The 17923-nt window shown below is 42.2% G+C and overlaps 1 protein-coding gene across 2 annotated transcripts in view; it reads left to right on the top strand.

Moving 5' to 3' along the window:
• The window catches only part of LOC139754822 (uncharacterized), a 243374-nt gene that overhangs the window by 11614 nt on the left and 213837 nt on the right, over nucleotides 1-17923 (top strand). For both annotated transcript variants that reach the window (XM_071672677.1, XM_071672676.1), the window contains exon 3: nucleotides 5524-5620. In XM_071672677.1, coding sequence (XP_071528778.1) covers nucleotides 5524-5620 — 97 coding nt within the window. The remainder of the gene's footprint in view (nucleotides 1-5523; nucleotides 5621-17923) is intronic.

The raw sequence follows: 17923 nt of genomic DNA, 5'->3' as shown, positions 1-17923 counted from the left end.
TTTATACATGCCCATTTTAGCTCTCCGAGATTACATTTTCACCTTCCACACATTCTTCAATGCTCCCAGAACCTTCATCCCTTCCCCCACCCTGTGACTCACTTTCATTGTCCCATCCGCTGCTAAGTCCACTCCTAGATATCTAAAACTTTACTTCCTCCAGTTTTTCTCCATTCAAACTTACCTCCCAATTAACTTTTCCTTCAATCCTACTGAACCTAATGACCTTCCTCTTATTCACATTTACTTTCAAGTTTCTCTTTTCACACACTTTACAAAGCTCAGTCACCAACTCTGCAGTTTCTCACCTGAATCAGCCACCAGTGCTGTATCATTGGCGAACAACAATTGACTCGCTTCCCAGGCCTTCTCATCCACAACAGACTGCATACTTTCCCCCTCTCCAAAACTCTTGCATTCATCTCCCTAACCACCCCATCATAAACAAATTAAACCACCATGGGGACATTATACACCACTGCTGCAAATTGATATTCACTGGGAACCAATCGCTCTCCTCTCTTCCTACTCGTACAGATGCCTTACATCCTTGGTAAAATTTTTCACTGCTTGTCATCTTACCTCCCACACCATATACTCTTAAAACCTTCCATAAAGCATCTCTGTCAACCCTCTCATATGCCTTCTCCAGATCCATAAATGCTACATACAAATCCATATCTTTTTCCAAGTATTTCTCACATATATTTTTCAAAGCAAACACCTGATCCACATATCCTCAACCACTCTGAAACCACTGCTCTTCCCCAATCTGTTGCTCTGTACATGCCTTTACCCTCTCAATCCCATATAATTTCCCAGGAATGCTCAATAAACTTATGCTTCTGTAATTTGAACACTCACCTTTATTCCCTTTGCCTTTGTACAGTGGCACTGTGCATGCATTCCATCAATCCTTACGCACTTCACCATGATCCATACATGCATTGAATATCCTTACCAACCAATCAACAACACAGTGACCCCTTTTTTTAATAAATTCCACTGCAGTACCATCCAAACCCGCCGCCTTGCCGTCTTACATCTGCAAAACTTTCACTACCTCTTCTTTGTTTACCAAACCATTCTCCCTGGCACTCTCACTTCGCACACCACCCTGACCCTATATCTGCCACTCTATCATCAAACGCATTCAACAAACCTTCCAAATATTCACTCCATCTTCTCATTTCATTCCTTCTTGTTAGTACCTCCCCATTTACTCCTTCACCGATGTTCCCATTTGTTCTCTTGTCTTATACATGTTGTTTTCCTATTTCCAAAACATCTTTTTATTTTCCCTGAAATTTAATGATACACTCTCTCCCTAACTCATTTGCTCCCTTTTTCACCTCTTGCGCCTTTCTCTTGACCTCCTGCCACTTTCTTTTATACACCTCCCAGTCATTTGCACTACTTCCCTGCAAGAATCGTCCAAACTCCTCTCTCTTCCCTTTCACTAACAACCTTCTTCATCTTACCAATCATTACCCTTTCTAATCTGCCCACCTCCTTTCTTTCTCATACCAAATGCATCTTGTGTGCAAGCCATCACTGCTTCCCTAAATACATCCCATTCCTCTCCCACTCCCCTCATGTCATTTGCTCTCACCTTTTTCCATTCTTTACTCAGTCTCTCCTGATACTTCCTCACACAAGTCTCCTGTCCAAGCTCGCTTACTCTCACCACTCTCCTCTCTCCAACATTTTTCTCTCCTTTTCTGGAAACCTCTACAAATCTTCCTACTCCACAAGATAGTGATCAGACATCCCTCCAGTTGCCCCTCTTAGCACATCAACATCCAAAAGTCTCTCTTTTACATGCCTATCAATAAACATGTAATCCAGTGATGCCCTTTGATCCATGTCCTCTTGTCACAAACATATACTTATGTATATCTCTTTTTAAACCAGGTATTCCCAATCACCAGTACTTTTTCAGCACACAAATCCACAAGCTCTTCACCATTTCCCATTACAACACTGAACACCCCATGTACACCACTTATATCCTCAACTGCCACATTACTCACGTTCGCATTCAAATCACCCATCACCATAACCGGTCTTATGCATCAAAGCTGCTAAGACACTCAGCTGCTCCCAAAACAATTGCCTCTCATGACCTTTCTTCTCATGACCTGGTGCATAGGCACCAATAATCACCCATCTCTCTCCATCCACTTTCAGTTTTACCCACATCAATCTAGAATTTACTTTCTGACACTCTATCACATACTCCCACAACTCCTACTTCAGGAATAGTGCTACTCCTTCCTTTGCTCTTGCCCTCTCACCAACCCCTGACTTTACTCCCAAGACATATGTATATTATTATTTTATTATTATACTCAACCACTGTCTTCCGCATCAGCGGGGTAGTACAAGGACACAGACAAGGAATGGCCCAAATCACCCACATACACATGTATGTACATAAAGGCCCACTAACGCACATATACATACATATACTTTTCAACGTATACATACATACACACACAGACAAATACATATATACACATATACATATCTATACTTGCTGCCTTCATCCGTTCCCATCAGCACCCCACCTCCAGCTAGGCAGCACCAGGAACAGATAAAAAAAGGCCATGTTCATTCACACTCGGTCTTTAGCTGTCATGTGTAATGCACGGAAACTACAGCTCCCTTTTCACATCCAGGCCCCACAGACCTTTCCATGGTTTACCCCAGATGCTTCGCATACCCTGGTTCAATCCATTGACAGCACATCGACCTCGGTATACCACATCATTCCAATTCACTCTGTTTCTTGCACGCCTTTCACCCTCCTATTGTTCAGGCCCTGATCGCTCAAAATCTTTTTCACTCCATCTTTCCACCTCCAATTTGGTCTCCCACATGTCCTTCATTCCTCCACCTCTGACACATATATCCTCTGTCAATCTTTCCTCACGCATTCTCTATATGTGTCCAAACCATTTCAACGCACCCTCTTCTGCTCTCTCAACCACACTTTTTATTACCACACATCTCTCTTACCCTTTCATTACTTACTTGATCAAACCACCTCACACCACATATTGACCTCAAACATCTCATTTCCAACACATCCAACCTCCTCCACACAACCCTATCTATAGTCCATGCCTCACAACCATATAACATTGTTGGAACCACTATTTCTTCAAATGTACTCATATTTGCTTTCCAAGATAACGTTTTCACCTTCCACACATTTTTCAACGCTCCCAGAACCTTCACCCCCTCCCCCACCCTGTGACTCACTTCCGCTTCCATGATTCCATCCGCTGTATAGTCCACTCCCATATATCTAAAACACTTCACTTCTTCCAGTTTTTCTCCATTCAAACTTACCTCCCAATTAACTTTTCCCTCAACCCTACTGAACCTAATAACCTTGCTGTTGTTCACATTTACTCTTAACTTTTACACACTTTACCAAACTCGGTCACCATCCTCTGCAGTTTCTCACCTGAATCAACCACCAGTGTTGTATCATCATTGAACAACAACTGACTCACTTCCCAAGCCCTCCCATCCACAACAGACTACATACTTGCCCCTCTCTCCAAACTCTTGCATTCACCTCCCTAACCACCCCATCCATAAACAAATTAAACAACCATGGAGACATCACGCACCCCTGCCGCAAACCGACATTCACTGGGAACCAATCACTTTCCACTCTTCCTACTCGTACACATGACTTATATCCTGAGTAAAAACTTTTCACTGCTTCTAGCAACGTACCTCCCACACCATTTACTCTTAAAACCTTCCACAAGGCATCTCTATTCCCTGTCATATGCCTCCTCCAGATCCATAAATGCTACATACAAATCCATTTGTTTTTCTAAGTATTTCTTACATATATTCTTCAAAGCAAACACCTGATCCATGTGTCCTCTATGTATATGTATATTTGTTTATATGTGCATGTATGGGCGTTTATGTATATATATGTGTATATGAATGGATGGGTCATTCTTTTTTTCTCTTTCCTGGCTCTACTTTGCTGATGTGGGAAACAGCAATTAAGTATAATAATGTTAATAGTAATGATAATAATTTTATTATTTTTTTTATTATACTCTGTCGCTGTCTCCCGCGTTTGCGAGGTAGCGCAAGGAAACAGACGAAAGAAATGGCCCAACCCCCCCCCCATACACATGTATATACATACGTCCACACACGCAAATATACATACCTACACAGCTTTCCATGGTTTACCCCAGACGCTTCACATGCCCTGCTTCAATCCACTGACAGCATGTCAACCCCGGTATACCACATCGCTCCAATTCACTCTATTCCTTGCCCTCCTTTCACCCTCCTGCATGTTCAGGCCCCGATCACACAAAATCTTTTTCACTCCATCTTTCCACCTCCAATTTGGTCTCCCTCTTCTCCTTGTTCCCTCCACCTCCGACACATATATCCTCTTGGTCAATCTTTCCTCACTCATCCTCTCCATGTGCCCAAACCACTTCAAAACACCCTCTTCTGCTCTCTCAACCACGCTCTTTTTATTTCCACACATCTCTCTTACCCTTACGTTACTCACTCAATCAAACCACCTCACACCACACATTGTCCTCAAACATCTCATTTCCAGCACATCCATCCTCCTGCGCACAACTCTATCCATAGCCCACGCCTCGCAACCATACAACATTGTTGGAACCACTATTCCTTCAAACATACCCATTTTTGCTTTCCGAGATAATGTTCTCGACTTCCACACATTCTTCAAGGCCCCCAGAATTTTCGCCCCCTCCCCCACCCTATGATCCACTTCCGCTTCCATGGTTCCATCCGCTGCTTGATCCACTCCCAGATATCTAAAACACTTCACTTCCTCCAGTTTTTCTCCATTCAAACTCACCTCCCAGTTGACTTGACCCTCAACCCTACTGTACCTAATAACCTTACTCTTATTCACATTTACTCTTAACTTTCTTCTTCCACACACTTTTCCAAACTCAGTCACCAGCTTCTGCAGTTTCTCACATGAATCAGCCACCAGCGCTGTATCATCAGCGAACAACAACTGACTCACTTCCCAAGCTCTCTCATCCCCAACAGACTTCATACTTGCCCCTCTTTCCAAAACTCTTGCATTTACCTCCCTAACAACCCCATCCATAAACAAATTAAACAACCATGGAGACATCACACACCCCTGCCGCAAACCTACATTCACTGAGAACCAATCACTTTCCTCTCTTCCTACACGTACACATGCCTTACATCCTCGATAAAAACTTTTCACTGCTTCTAACAACTTTCCTCCCACACCATATATTCTTAATACCTTCCACAGAGCATCTCTATCAACTCTATCATATGCCTTCTCCAGATCCATAAATGCTACATACAAATCCATTTGCTTTTCTAAGTATTTCTCACATACATTCTTCAAAGCAATAATATGATAATAATAACAATGATAATAGATTGTTGTTGCATGAAATAGTTTTGTATAGGATCTTCCTCTGACTTATGATTTTTTTGAAACAGGGTCTTTTGAAGGGAAATCCTGCCAGGAGTCATCTCATAAAATTCAATGGCTATTCCTACAATAGCCTACGAGCCGTCATAGACTTCATGTACAATGGTAAGTTTGTCATTTTCTTAATCACTGTAGCTTTTTCCTTGATGGAAACTGTCCTTTACTCTTTAATGTTTTTGATTGAACCCATTAGAAGGAAGTTTTTTGAGTGTGTAAAGTTCAAGTAACACTTTTTTGTAATGAATGTAGTCATAAGGTGAAAATGCTAATAGACAATGTAATATTCTATTGAAACTTTTAGTTGACTTGTTTTCTGAGAATTTTTTTGTGAGCTGGGGGGTTTCAAGCTAACCAGTAATTTCTTGGTTTAACCTCTTTTCCAAGATTTTTAGTTAGCCTTATAGTTTAATCTCTTCCATGATTTTCAGGTTTAGCCTGTTTTCCAAAATTTTTAATGACTTTTATAGTAAATATCAAAATGCTGGAGGTTCTGATGTACTGGGATGTCATATGTCAAAAAAATGCCATAGCTGATGTCACTTTGTATTTAATGCCTTTTGCCCAGGAAACAGCAGGTCATGATTGTCAGTTAATGCAATGTTCTGTATGTGGGTATATGAAGTACTCCATCAGTAAACCAAGACATGAACTTAGGCCTTACTGTGTTAAGGACTCCTCTACATCCAGTTAATTGGAATGCATATGATTCAATAAATGATATCTATAGATTGTTAGATAAACCCCAAATGAGACAGCTGACTATTACATAACCTCCATGATTAATTCTCGTCGACATACAGTAAACCCTTGATTTCACAGACTGATTTAATGGTTTTTGGTTTAATTGACCTTCGGATACAGAATAAAGACTACTGTACTGCTACCAGTATGGTCACAGGAAAATAATCTTCAACTGTTATTTCAGAATTTTTTTTTATACATATTCGCCATTTTCTGCATTAGTGAGGTAGCATTTAGAACATGTGACTGAGCCTTAGGGGGAATATTCTTACTTGGCCCCCTTCTCTATTCATTCATTTGGAAAATCAAAAATGGGAGGAGAGGATTTCCAGCCCCCTGCTCCCTCCCCTTGTGGTTGCCTTTTACAACATGCAGGGAATGCATGGGAATTAATCTTTCTCCCCTATCCCCTATATTTATTTATTTTATTTATTATACTTTGTCGCTGTCTCCCGTGTTAGCGAGGTAGGGCAAGGAAACAGACGAAAGGATGGCCCAACCCACCAACATACACATATATATACATACACGCACATATACATACCTATACATTTCAACATATACATATATATACATACACAGTCATATACATATATACACATGTACATAATTCATACTTGCTGCCCTTATTCATTCCCGTCGCCACCCTGCCACACATGAAATGACAACCCCCTTTTTCACTTCGTCCTTCCACCTCCAATTTGGTCTCCCACTTCTCCTCATTTCCTCCACCTCTGACACATATATCCTTTGTCAATCTTTCCTCACTCATTCTCTCCATGTGATCAAACCATTTCAGTACACCCTTTCCTGCTGTCTCAACTACACTCTTTTCATTACCACACCTCTCTCTTACCCTTTCATTACTTACTTAATCAAACCACCTCACACCACATATTGTCCTCAGACTTCTTTTCCAACACATCCACCCTTCCGCACAAACCTATCTATAGCCCACGCCTCACAACCATACAACATTGTTGGAACCACTATTCCTTCAAACATACCCATTTTTGCTCTCTAAGATAATGTTCTCGGCTTCCACACATTTTTCATTGCTCCCAGAACTTTCGCCCCTTCCCCACACTTTGATTCACTTCTGCTTCCATGGTTCCATCTGCTGCCAAATCCACTCCCAGATATCTAAAGAACTTCATTTCCTACAGTTTTTCTTCGTTTAAACTTACCTCCCAATTGGCTTGTCCCTCAACCTTACTGTACCTAATAACCTTGCTCATACTCACATTTACTCTCAGCCTTCTTCTTTCACATGCTTTACCAAAGTCATTCACCAGCTTCTGCAGTTTCTCACCCGAATCAGCCACCAGCGCTGTATCATCAGCGAGCAACAACTGACTCCCTTCCCAAGCCCTCTCATCCACAACAGACCGCATACTTGCCCCTCTCTCCAAAACCTTTGCATTCACCTCCTTAGCAACCCCATCCATTCATACATATTTGCTATTTCCCACATTAAGGAGGTAGCATTAAGAACATAGGGCTGGATAGGGAGCTGTGATTACGGTGCATTAGATGTGACAGCCATAGACTGAGTGTGAAAGAATGTGGCCTTTTTTATGTGCTTTTCTTGCACTTCCTCGCTGAAGCTGGGGGTAATGATGCTGTTTCCTGTGGGACAGGGTAGCGACAGGAATGGATAAAGGCAAGCGAGTATGAATATGTACATGTGTAAATATGTATGTCTGTGTATATGTATATATATATTGTGTATTTTATCCCTGGGGATAGGGAAGAAAGAATACTTCCCACGCATTCCCCACGTGTCGTAGAAGACAACTAAAGGGGACGGGAGCGGGGGGCTAGAAACCCTCCCCTTTGTGTATTTTAACTTTCTAAAAGGGGAAACAGGAGTCACGCGGGGAGTGCTCATCCTCCTCGAATGCTCAGATTGGGGTGTCTAAATGTGTGTGGATGTAACCAAGATGAGAAAAAAGGAGAGATAGGTAGTATGTTTGAGGAAAGGAACCTGGATGCTTTTGGCTCTGAGTGAAACGAAGCTCAAGGGTAAAGGGGAAGAGTGGTTTGGGAATGTCTTGGGAGTGAAGTCAGGGATAAGTGAGAGGACAAGAGCAAGGGAAGGAGTAGCACTACTCCTGAAATAGGAGTGGTGGGAGTATGTGATAGAGTGTAAGAAAGTAAACTGTACATTGATATGGGTAAAACTGAAAGTTGTTGGAGAGAGATGGGTGATTATTGGTGCATATGCACCTGGGCATGAGAAGAAAGATCATGAGAGGCAAGTGTTTTGGGAGCAGCTGAATGAGTGTGTTAGTGGTTTTGATGCACAAGACCGGGTTATAGTTATAGTGATGGGTGATTTGAATGCAAAGGTGAGTAATGTGGCAGTTGAGGGAATAATTGGTGTACATGGGGTGTTCAGTGTTGTGAATGGAAATGGTGAAGAGCTTGTAGATTTATGTGCTGAAAAAAGATTGGTGATTGGGAATACCTGGTTTAAAAAGTGAGATATACATAAGTATACGTATGTAAGTAGGAGAGATGGCCAGAGAGCGATATTGGATTATGTATTAATTGATAAGCGTGCAAAAGAGAGACTTTTGGATGTTAATGTGCTGAGAGGTGCAACTGGAGGGATGATCATTATGTTGTGGAGGTGAAGGTGAAGATTTGTAGGGGTTTTCAGAAAAGAAGAGAGAATGATGGGGTGAAGAGAGTGGTGAGAGTAAGTGAGCTTGGGAAGGAGATTTGTGTGAGGAAGTACCAGGAGAGACTGAGTACATAATGGAAAAAGGTGAGAACAAAGGAGGTAAGGGGAGTGGGGGAGGAATGGGATGTATTTAGGGAAGCTGTGATTGCTTGTGCAAAAGATGCTTGTGGCATGAGAAGCGTGGGAGGTGGGTTGATTAGAAAGGGTAGTGAGTGGTGGGATGAAGAAGTAAGATTTTTAGTGAATGAGAAGAGGGAGGCATTTGGACGATTTTTGCAGGGAAAAAATGCAAATGAGTGGGAGATGTGTAAAAGAAAGAGGCAGGAGGTCAAGAGAAAGGTGCAAGAGGTGAAAAAGAGGGCAAATGAGAGTTGGGGTGAGAGAGTATCATTGAATTTTAGGGAGAATAAAAAGATGTTTTGGAAGGAGGTAAATAAAGTGCGTAAGACAAGGGAGCAAATGGGAACTTCAGTGAAGGGGGCTAATGGGGAGGTGATAACAAGTAGTGGTGATGTGAGAAGGAGATGGAGCGAGTATTTTGAAGGTTTGTTGAATGTGTTTGATGATAAAGTGGCATATATAGGATGTTTTGGTCGAGATGGTGTGCAAAGTGAGAGGGTTAGGGAAAATGATTTGGTAAACAGAGAAGAGGTAGTAAAAGCTTTGCGGAAGATGAAAGCCAGCAAGGCAGCAGGTTTGGATGGTATTGCAGTGGAATTTATTAAAAAAGGGGTGAATGTACTGTTGACTGGTTGGTAAGGTTATTTAATGTATGTATGACTCATGATGAGGTGCCTGAGGATTGGCGGAATGCTTGCATAGTCCCATTGTACAAAGGCAAAGGAGATAAGAGTGAGTGCTCAAATTACAGAGGTATAAGTTTGTTAAGCTATCCCTGGGATAGGGGATTAAGAATACTTCCCACGTATTCCCTGCGTGTCGTAGAAGGCGACTAAAAGGGGAGGGAGCGGGGGGCTGGAAATCCTCCCCTCTCGTTTTTTTTTCAATTTTCCAAAAGAAGGAACAGAGAATTGGGCCAGGTGAGGGTATTACCTCAAAGGCCCAGTCCTCTGTTCTTAACGCTACCTTGCTAATGCAGGAAATGGCGAATAGTTTGAAAGAAAGAAAAGAAGTTTGTTAAGTATTCCTGGTGAATTATATGGGAGGGTATTGATTGAGAGGGTGAAGGCATGTACAGAGCATCAGATTGGGGAAGAGCAGTGTGGTTTCAGAAGTGGTAGAGGATGTGTGGATCAGGTGTTTGCTTTGAAGAATGTATGTGAGAAATACTTAGAAAAGCAAATGGATTTGTATGTAGCATTTATGGATCTGGAGAAGGCTTATGATAGAGTTGATAAAGATGCCCTGTGGAAGGTATTAAGAATATATGGTGTGGGAGGCAAGTTGTTAGAAGCAGTGAAAAGTTTTTATCGAGGATGTAAGGCATGTGTACGTGTAGGAAGAGAGGAAAGTGATTGGTTCTCAGTGAATGTAGGATTGTGGCAGGGGTGTGTGATGTCTTCATGGTTGTTTAATTTGTTTATAGATGGGTTGTTAGGTAGGTGAATGCAAGAGTTTTGGAAAGAGGGGCAAGTATGAAGTCTGTTGTGGATGAGAGAGCTTGGGAAGTGAGTCAGTTGTTGTTCGCTGATGATACAGTGCTGGTGGCTGATTCATGTGAGAAACTGCAGAAGCTGGTGACTGAGTTTAGTAAAGTGCGTGAAAGAAGAAAGTTGAGAGTAAATGTGTTTAAGAGTAAGGTTATTAGGTACAGTAGGGTTGAGGGTCAAGTCAATTGGGAGGTAAGTTTGAATGGAGAAAAACTGGAGGAAGTAAAGTGTTTTAGATATCTGGGAGTGGATCTGGCAGTGGATGGAACCATGGAAGCGGAAGTGAATCATAGGGTGGGGGAGGGGGCGAAAATTCTGGGAGCCTTGAAGAATGTGTGGAAGTTGAGAACATTATCTCGGAAAGCAAAAATGGGTATGTTTGAAGGAATAGTGGTTCCAACAATGTTGTATGGTTGTGAGGCGTGGGCTATGGATAGAGTTGTGTACAGGAGGGTGGATGTGTTGGAAATGAGATGTTTGAGGACAATGTGTGGTGTGAGGTGGTTTGATCGAGAAAGTAACAATAGGGTAAGAGAGATGTGTGGAAATAAAAAGAGTGTGGTTGAGAGAGCAGAAGAGGGTGTTTTGAAATGGTTTGGTCACATGGAGAGAATGAGTGAGGAAAGATTGACCAAGAGGATATATGTCAGAGGTGGAGGGAATGAGAAGTGGGAGACCAAGTTGGAGGTGGAAAGATGGAGTGAAAAAGATTTTGTGTGATCGGGGCCTGAACATGCAGGAGGGTGAAAGGCGTGCAATTGATAGAGTGAATTGGAACGATGTGGTATACTGGGGTCGACGTACTGTCAGTGGATTGAAGCAGGGCATGTGAAGCGTCTGGGGTAAACCATGGAAAGTTCTTTGGGGCCTGGATGTGGAAAGGGAGCTGTGGTGTCGGTGCATTATTACATGACAGCTAGAGAATGAGTGTGAACGAATGTGGTCTTTGTTGTCTTTTCCTAGCGCTACCTCACACACATGAGGGGGGAGGGGGATGTTATTCTATGTGTGGTGTGGTGGTGATGGGAATAAATAAAGGCAGACAGTATGAATTATGTATATATGTATATGTCTGTGTGTGTATATATATATGTATACATTGAGATGTATAGGTATGTATATTTGTGTGTGTGGACGTGTATGTATATACATGTGTATGTAGGTGGGTTGGGCCATTCATTCGTCTGTTTCCTTGCGCTACCTCGCTAACATGGGAGACAGCGACAAAGCAAAATAAATAAATAAATATAAATATATTGTGTACATATATGTGTATGGGAATTTATTTATATATATGTGTATGTAAATGGATGAACCATTCTTTGTCTAGTTTTCTAACGCTACCTTGCTGATGCGGGAAACGGTGATCATGTATGATGATGATAGTATGCGTCTGTTGGGGATGAGAGGGACTGGGAAGTTAGTCAGTTGTTCGCTGGTGATACAGCTGTAATGGCTGATTCGAGTGACAAACTGCAGAAATTGGTGACTGAGTTTGGAAAAGTGTGTGAAAGGAGAAAGTTGAGAGTAAATGTGAATAAAAGCAAGGTTGTCAGGTTCAGTAGGGTTGAGGGATGAGTTAATTGGGAGGTAAGTTTGAATGGAGAAAAATTGGAGGAAGTGAAGTGTTTTAGATATCTGGGAGTGGACTTTGCAGCGAATGGAGCCATGGAAGCAGAAGTGAGTCACAAGGTGGGGGAGGGGGCAAAGGTTCTGGGAGTGATGAAGAATGTGTGGAAGGAGGAAACATTATCTCGGAGAGAAAGAATGGGTATGTTTGAAGGGATAGTAGTTCCAACTATGTTATATGGTTTTGAGGCATGGGCTATAGATAGGGTTGTATGGAGGAGGGTAGATGTGTTGGAATGAAATATTTGAGGACAATATGTGCTGTGAGGTGGTTTGATCAAGTAAGTAATGAAAGGATAAGAGAGATGTGTGGTAATAAAGAGAGTTTGGTTGAGAGAGCAGAAGAGAGTGTATTGAAATGGTTTGGTCAAATGGAGAGAATGAGTGAGGAAAGATTGACAAAGAGGATATATGTGTCAGAGGTGGAGGGAACAACAACAGCGAACAACAGCTGACTCACTTCCCAAACCCTTTCATCTACAACAGGCTGCATACTTGCCCCTCTTTTCAAAACTCTTGCATTCGCCTCCCTAACAACCCCATCCATAAACAAATTATACAACCATGGAGACATCATGCACCCCTGCCGCAAATGGACATTCATTGGGAAGCAATCACTTTCCTCTATTCCTACTCATACACATGCCTTACATCCTCGATTAAAACTTTTCACTGCTTCTAGCAACTTACCTTCCACACCATATACTCTTAATACCTTCCACAGAGCATCTCTGTCAGCTCTATCATATTCCTTCTCCAGTTCCATAAATACTACATACAAATCCATCTGTTTTTCTAAGTATTTCTCGCATACATTCTTCAAAGCAAACACCTGATCCACACATCCTCTACCACTTCTGAAACCACTCTGCTCTTCCCCAATCTGATGCTCTGTATATGCCTCACCTTCTCAATCAATACCCTTCCACATTATTTCCCAGGAATACTCAACAAAGTTATACCTCTGTAATTTGAACACTCACCTTTATCCCCTTTGGCTTTGCACAGTGGCACTATGCATGCATTCTGCCAATCATCAGGCACTTCACCATGAGCCATACATACATTGAATATCCTCACCAGCCGGTCAACAACACAGTCACCCCCTTTTTTAATAAATTCCACTGCAATACCATCCAAACCCGCTGCCTTGCCGTCTTTCATCTTCTGCAAAGCTTTCACTACCTCTTCTCTGTTTACCAAATCATTTTCCCTGACCCTCTCACTTCGCACACCACCTCGACCAAAACACCCTATATCTGCCACACTATCGTCTAACACATTCAACAAACCTTCAAAATACTCTCTCCATCTCCTTCTCACATCACCACTACTTGTTGTTACCTCCCCATTAGCCCCCTTCACTGATGTTCCCATTTGTTCTCTTGTCTTATGCACTTTATTTACCTTCCAAAACATCTTTTCATACTCCCTGAAATTTAATGATTCTCTATCACCCCAACTCTCATTTGCCCTCTTTTTAACCTCTTGCACCTTTCTCTTGACCTCTTGCCTCTTTCTTTTGTACATCTCCCATTCATTTGCACCATTTCCCTGCAAAAATTGTCCGAATGCCTCTCTCTTCTCTTTCACTAACAATCTTACTTCTTCATCCCACCACCCACTACCCTTTTTAATCTACCCACCTCCCATCTTTCTCATGCCACAGGCATCTTTTACGCAAACCATCACTGCTTCCCTATATGCATCCCATTTCTCCCCCACTCCCCTTACGTCATTTGCTCTCACCTTTTTCCATTCTGTACTCAGTCTCTCCTGGTACTTCCTCACGCAAGTCTCCTTTCCAAGCTTACTTACTCTCACCACTCTCTTCACCCCAACATTCTCTCTTTTGAAAACCTCTACATATCTTCACCTTCACCTCCCTAAGATGATAATCAGACATCCCTCCAGTTGTCCCCTCTCAGCACGTTAACATCGAAAAGTCTCTCCCTTTCGTGTGCCTATCAATTAACATGTAATCCAATAATGCTCTCTGGCCATCTCTCCTACTTTCATATGTATACTTATGTATATCTCTCTTTTTAAACCGGGTTTTCCCAGTCACCAGTCCTTTTTCAGCACACAAATCAACAAGCTCTTCACAATTTCCATTTACAACACTGAACACCCCATGTACACCAATTATACCCTCAACTGCCACATTACTCACCTTTGCATGCAAATCACCCATCACTATAACCTGGTCTTTTGCATCAAAGCAGCTAACACACTCACTCAACTGCTCCCAAAACACTTGCCTCTCATGATCTTTCTTCTCATGACCAGGTACATAGGCACCAATAATCACCCATCTTTCTCTCCATCCACTTTCAGTTTTACCCATATCAATCTAGTGTTTACTTTCTTACACTCTATCACATACTCCCATAACTCCTGCTTCAGGAGTAGTGCTACTCCTTCCTTTGCTCTTGTCCATTCGTCAACCCCTGACTTTACTCCCAAGATATTCCCAAACCACATACATACACATACACAGACATATACATATATACACGTACATATTCATGATTGCTTGCCTTCATCCATGTTTGTTGCTACTCTGCCACGCAGGAAACAGCCTCACCACCTCCTGATTCAGCGAGGTAGTGCCAGGAAAACACAAAAAGCCACATTCATTCACACTCAGTCTCTCGCTTTCATATGTGATGCTCCGAAACAAAAGCTCTCTATCCACATTCAGGCCCCTCAGACCTTTCCATGGTTTACCCCAGACAGTTCAGATGCCCTGGTTCGGTCCATTGACACTGGTATACCACATTGTTCCAATTCACGCTATTCCTTGCACATCTCTCACCCTCCTGGATGTTCAGGCCCTGATCGCTCAAAATCTTTTTCACTCCATCTTTCCACTTCCAATTTTATGCCCCACTTCTCCTTCTTCCCTTCACCTCTAATGCATACATCCTCTTTGTCAATCTTTCCTTGCTCATTCTCTCCATATGTCCAAACTATTTCAATACACCCTCTTTTGCTCTCTCAGCCACACTGTTTTTATTTCCACACATTTCTGTTACCCTTTCATTACTTACTCAATCAAACCACCTCACAGCACCTATTGTCCTCAAACTTTTCACTCCCAACACATCCACCCTCCTCTGTACAACCCTATTTATAGTCCATTCCTTACAACTATTTAACATTGTTGGAACTACTATTCTTTCAAACATACCCATTTTTGCTCTCAGAGATAATGTTCTCTCCTTTCACACATTCTTCATTGCTTCCAGAACCTTCGCCCCTTCCCCCACCCAGTGACTCACTTCCACTTTCATGGTTCCATTTGCTGCTAAGTCCACTCCCAGATATCTAAAACACTTCACTTCTTCCAATTTTTCTCCATTCAAACTCACATCCCAATTGACTTGTCCCTGAACACTACTGAAGCTAATAACCTTGCTTTTATTCACATTTACTTTCAACTTTCTCCTTTCACACACTTTTCCAAACTCATTCACCAATTTCTGTAGTTTCTCACCCGAATCAGCCACTAGAGCTTTGTCATCGGCAGACAACAAGTGACTCACTTCCCAGTTTCTCTCATCCATAACAGACTGTATACTCAATCCTCTTTTCAAAACACTTGCATTTACCTTCCTAACCATCCCATTCATAAACAAATTAAACAACCATGGGGACATCACACACCCCTGCTGTGAACCAACATTCATCGGGAACCAATCACTCCCCCATCTTCCTGCTCATACACATGCCTTACATCCTTGGTAAAAACTTTTCACGGCTTCTAGCAACTTACCTCCCACACCATATACCCTTGAAACCTTCCACAAAGCATTTTCTATCATCTGTATCATATGCCTTCTCCAGATATATCCATCTGTTTTTCTAAATATTTCTCACATACACTCTTCAAAGCAAGCACCTGATCCACACATCCTCTACCACTTCTGAAACCACACTGCTCTTCCCCAATCTGATGCTCTGTACATGCTTTTATCCTCTCAGTCAATACCCTCCCACATAATTTTCCAGGAATAGCGATAAACATATGACTGTAGTTTGAACACTCACCTCTATCCCCTTTGCTTTTGTACAGTGGCACTGTGCAAGCATTCTGCCAATCCTCAGGCACTTAATGATAATCCATACATTCATTGAATATCCTAACCAACTAGTCAACAACACAGTCACCCTCTTTTTTAATGAATTCCACTGCAATACCATCCAAAACTGCCGCCTTGCCAGATTTCATCTTCCGCAAAGCTTTCTTTACCTCTTCTCTGCGCACACACCAAACTATTCTCTCTGGCCCTCTAACTTCACACACCATGGTTTATCCCAGATGCTTCACATGCCCTGGTTCAATCCATTGACAGCACGTCGGCCCCGGTATACCACATCGTTCCATTTCACTCTATTCCTTGCTTGCCTTTCACCCTCCTGCATGTTCAGGCCCCGATCACTCAAAATCTTTTTCACTCCATCTTTCCACCTCCAGTTTGGTCTCCCACTTCTCCTCGTTCCCTCCTTCTCTGACACATATATCCTCTTGGTCAATCTTTCCTCACTCATTCTCTCCATGTGACCAAACCATTTCAAAACACCCTCTTCTGCTCTCTCAACCACACTCTTTTTATTGCCACACATCTCTCTTACCCTATTATTACTTACTTGATCAAACCACCTCACACCACATATTGTCCTCAAACATCTCATTTCCAGCACATCTACCCTTCTCCGCACAACCCTATCTATAACCCATGCCTCGCAACCATATAACATTGTTGGAACCACTATTCCTTCAAACATACCCATTTTTGCTCTCCTAGATAACGTTCTGGCCTTCCACACATTCTTCAAGGCTCCCAGAACCTTCACCCCCTCCCCTACCCTGTGACTCACTTCCGCTTCCATGGTTCCATCCGCTGCTAAATCCACTCCCAGATATCTGAAACACTTCACTTCCTCCAATTTTTCTCCATTCAAACTTACCTCCCAATTGACTTGTCCCTCAACCCTACTGAACCTAATAACCTTGCTCTTATTCACATTTACTCTCAGCTTTCTTCTTTCACACACTTTACCTACCACAGTCAGTCACCAGTTTCTCCAGTTTCTCACCTGAATCAGCCACCAGCGCAGTATCATCAGCATACAACAACTGACTCACTTCCCAAGCTCTCTCATCGACGGCAGACTACATACTTGGTCCTCTTTCCAAAATCCTTGCATTCACCTCCCTAACAACCCCATCTATAAACAAATTAAACAACCGTAGAGACATCACGCACCCCTGCCGCAAACTGACATTCACCAGGAACCAATCAGTTTCCTCTCTTCCTACTCGTACATATGCCTTACATCCTCAATAAAAAATGTTCACTGCTTCTAGCAACTTACCTCCCACACCATGTACTCTTAAGGATACCTTCCACAGAGCATCTCTATCAACTCTATCATATGCCTTATCCAGATTTATAAGTGCCACATACAAATCCATTTGTTTTTCTGAGTATTTCTCACATATATTCTTCAAAGCAAACACCTGATCCACACATCTTCTACCACTTCTGAAACCACACACTGTTGTTCCCCAATCTGATGCTCTGTACATGCCTTCACCCTCTCAATCAATACCCTCCAATATAATTTCCCAGGAATACTCAACAAACTTATACTTCTGTCATTTGAACACTCATCTTTATCCCTTTTGCCTTTGTACAGTGGCACTATGCATGCATTTTGCCAATCCTCAGG

Source organism: Panulirus ornatus, chromosome 17 (assembly GCF_036320965.1).
Source record: "Panulirus ornatus isolate Po-2019 chromosome 17, ASM3632096v1, whole genome shotgun sequence".
In the NCBI taxonomy this organism is placed as follows: Eukaryota; Metazoa; Arthropoda; class Malacostraca; order Decapoda; family Palinuridae; genus Panulirus; species Panulirus ornatus.
This window is presented reverse-complemented; position numbering and strand designations above follow the sequence as displayed.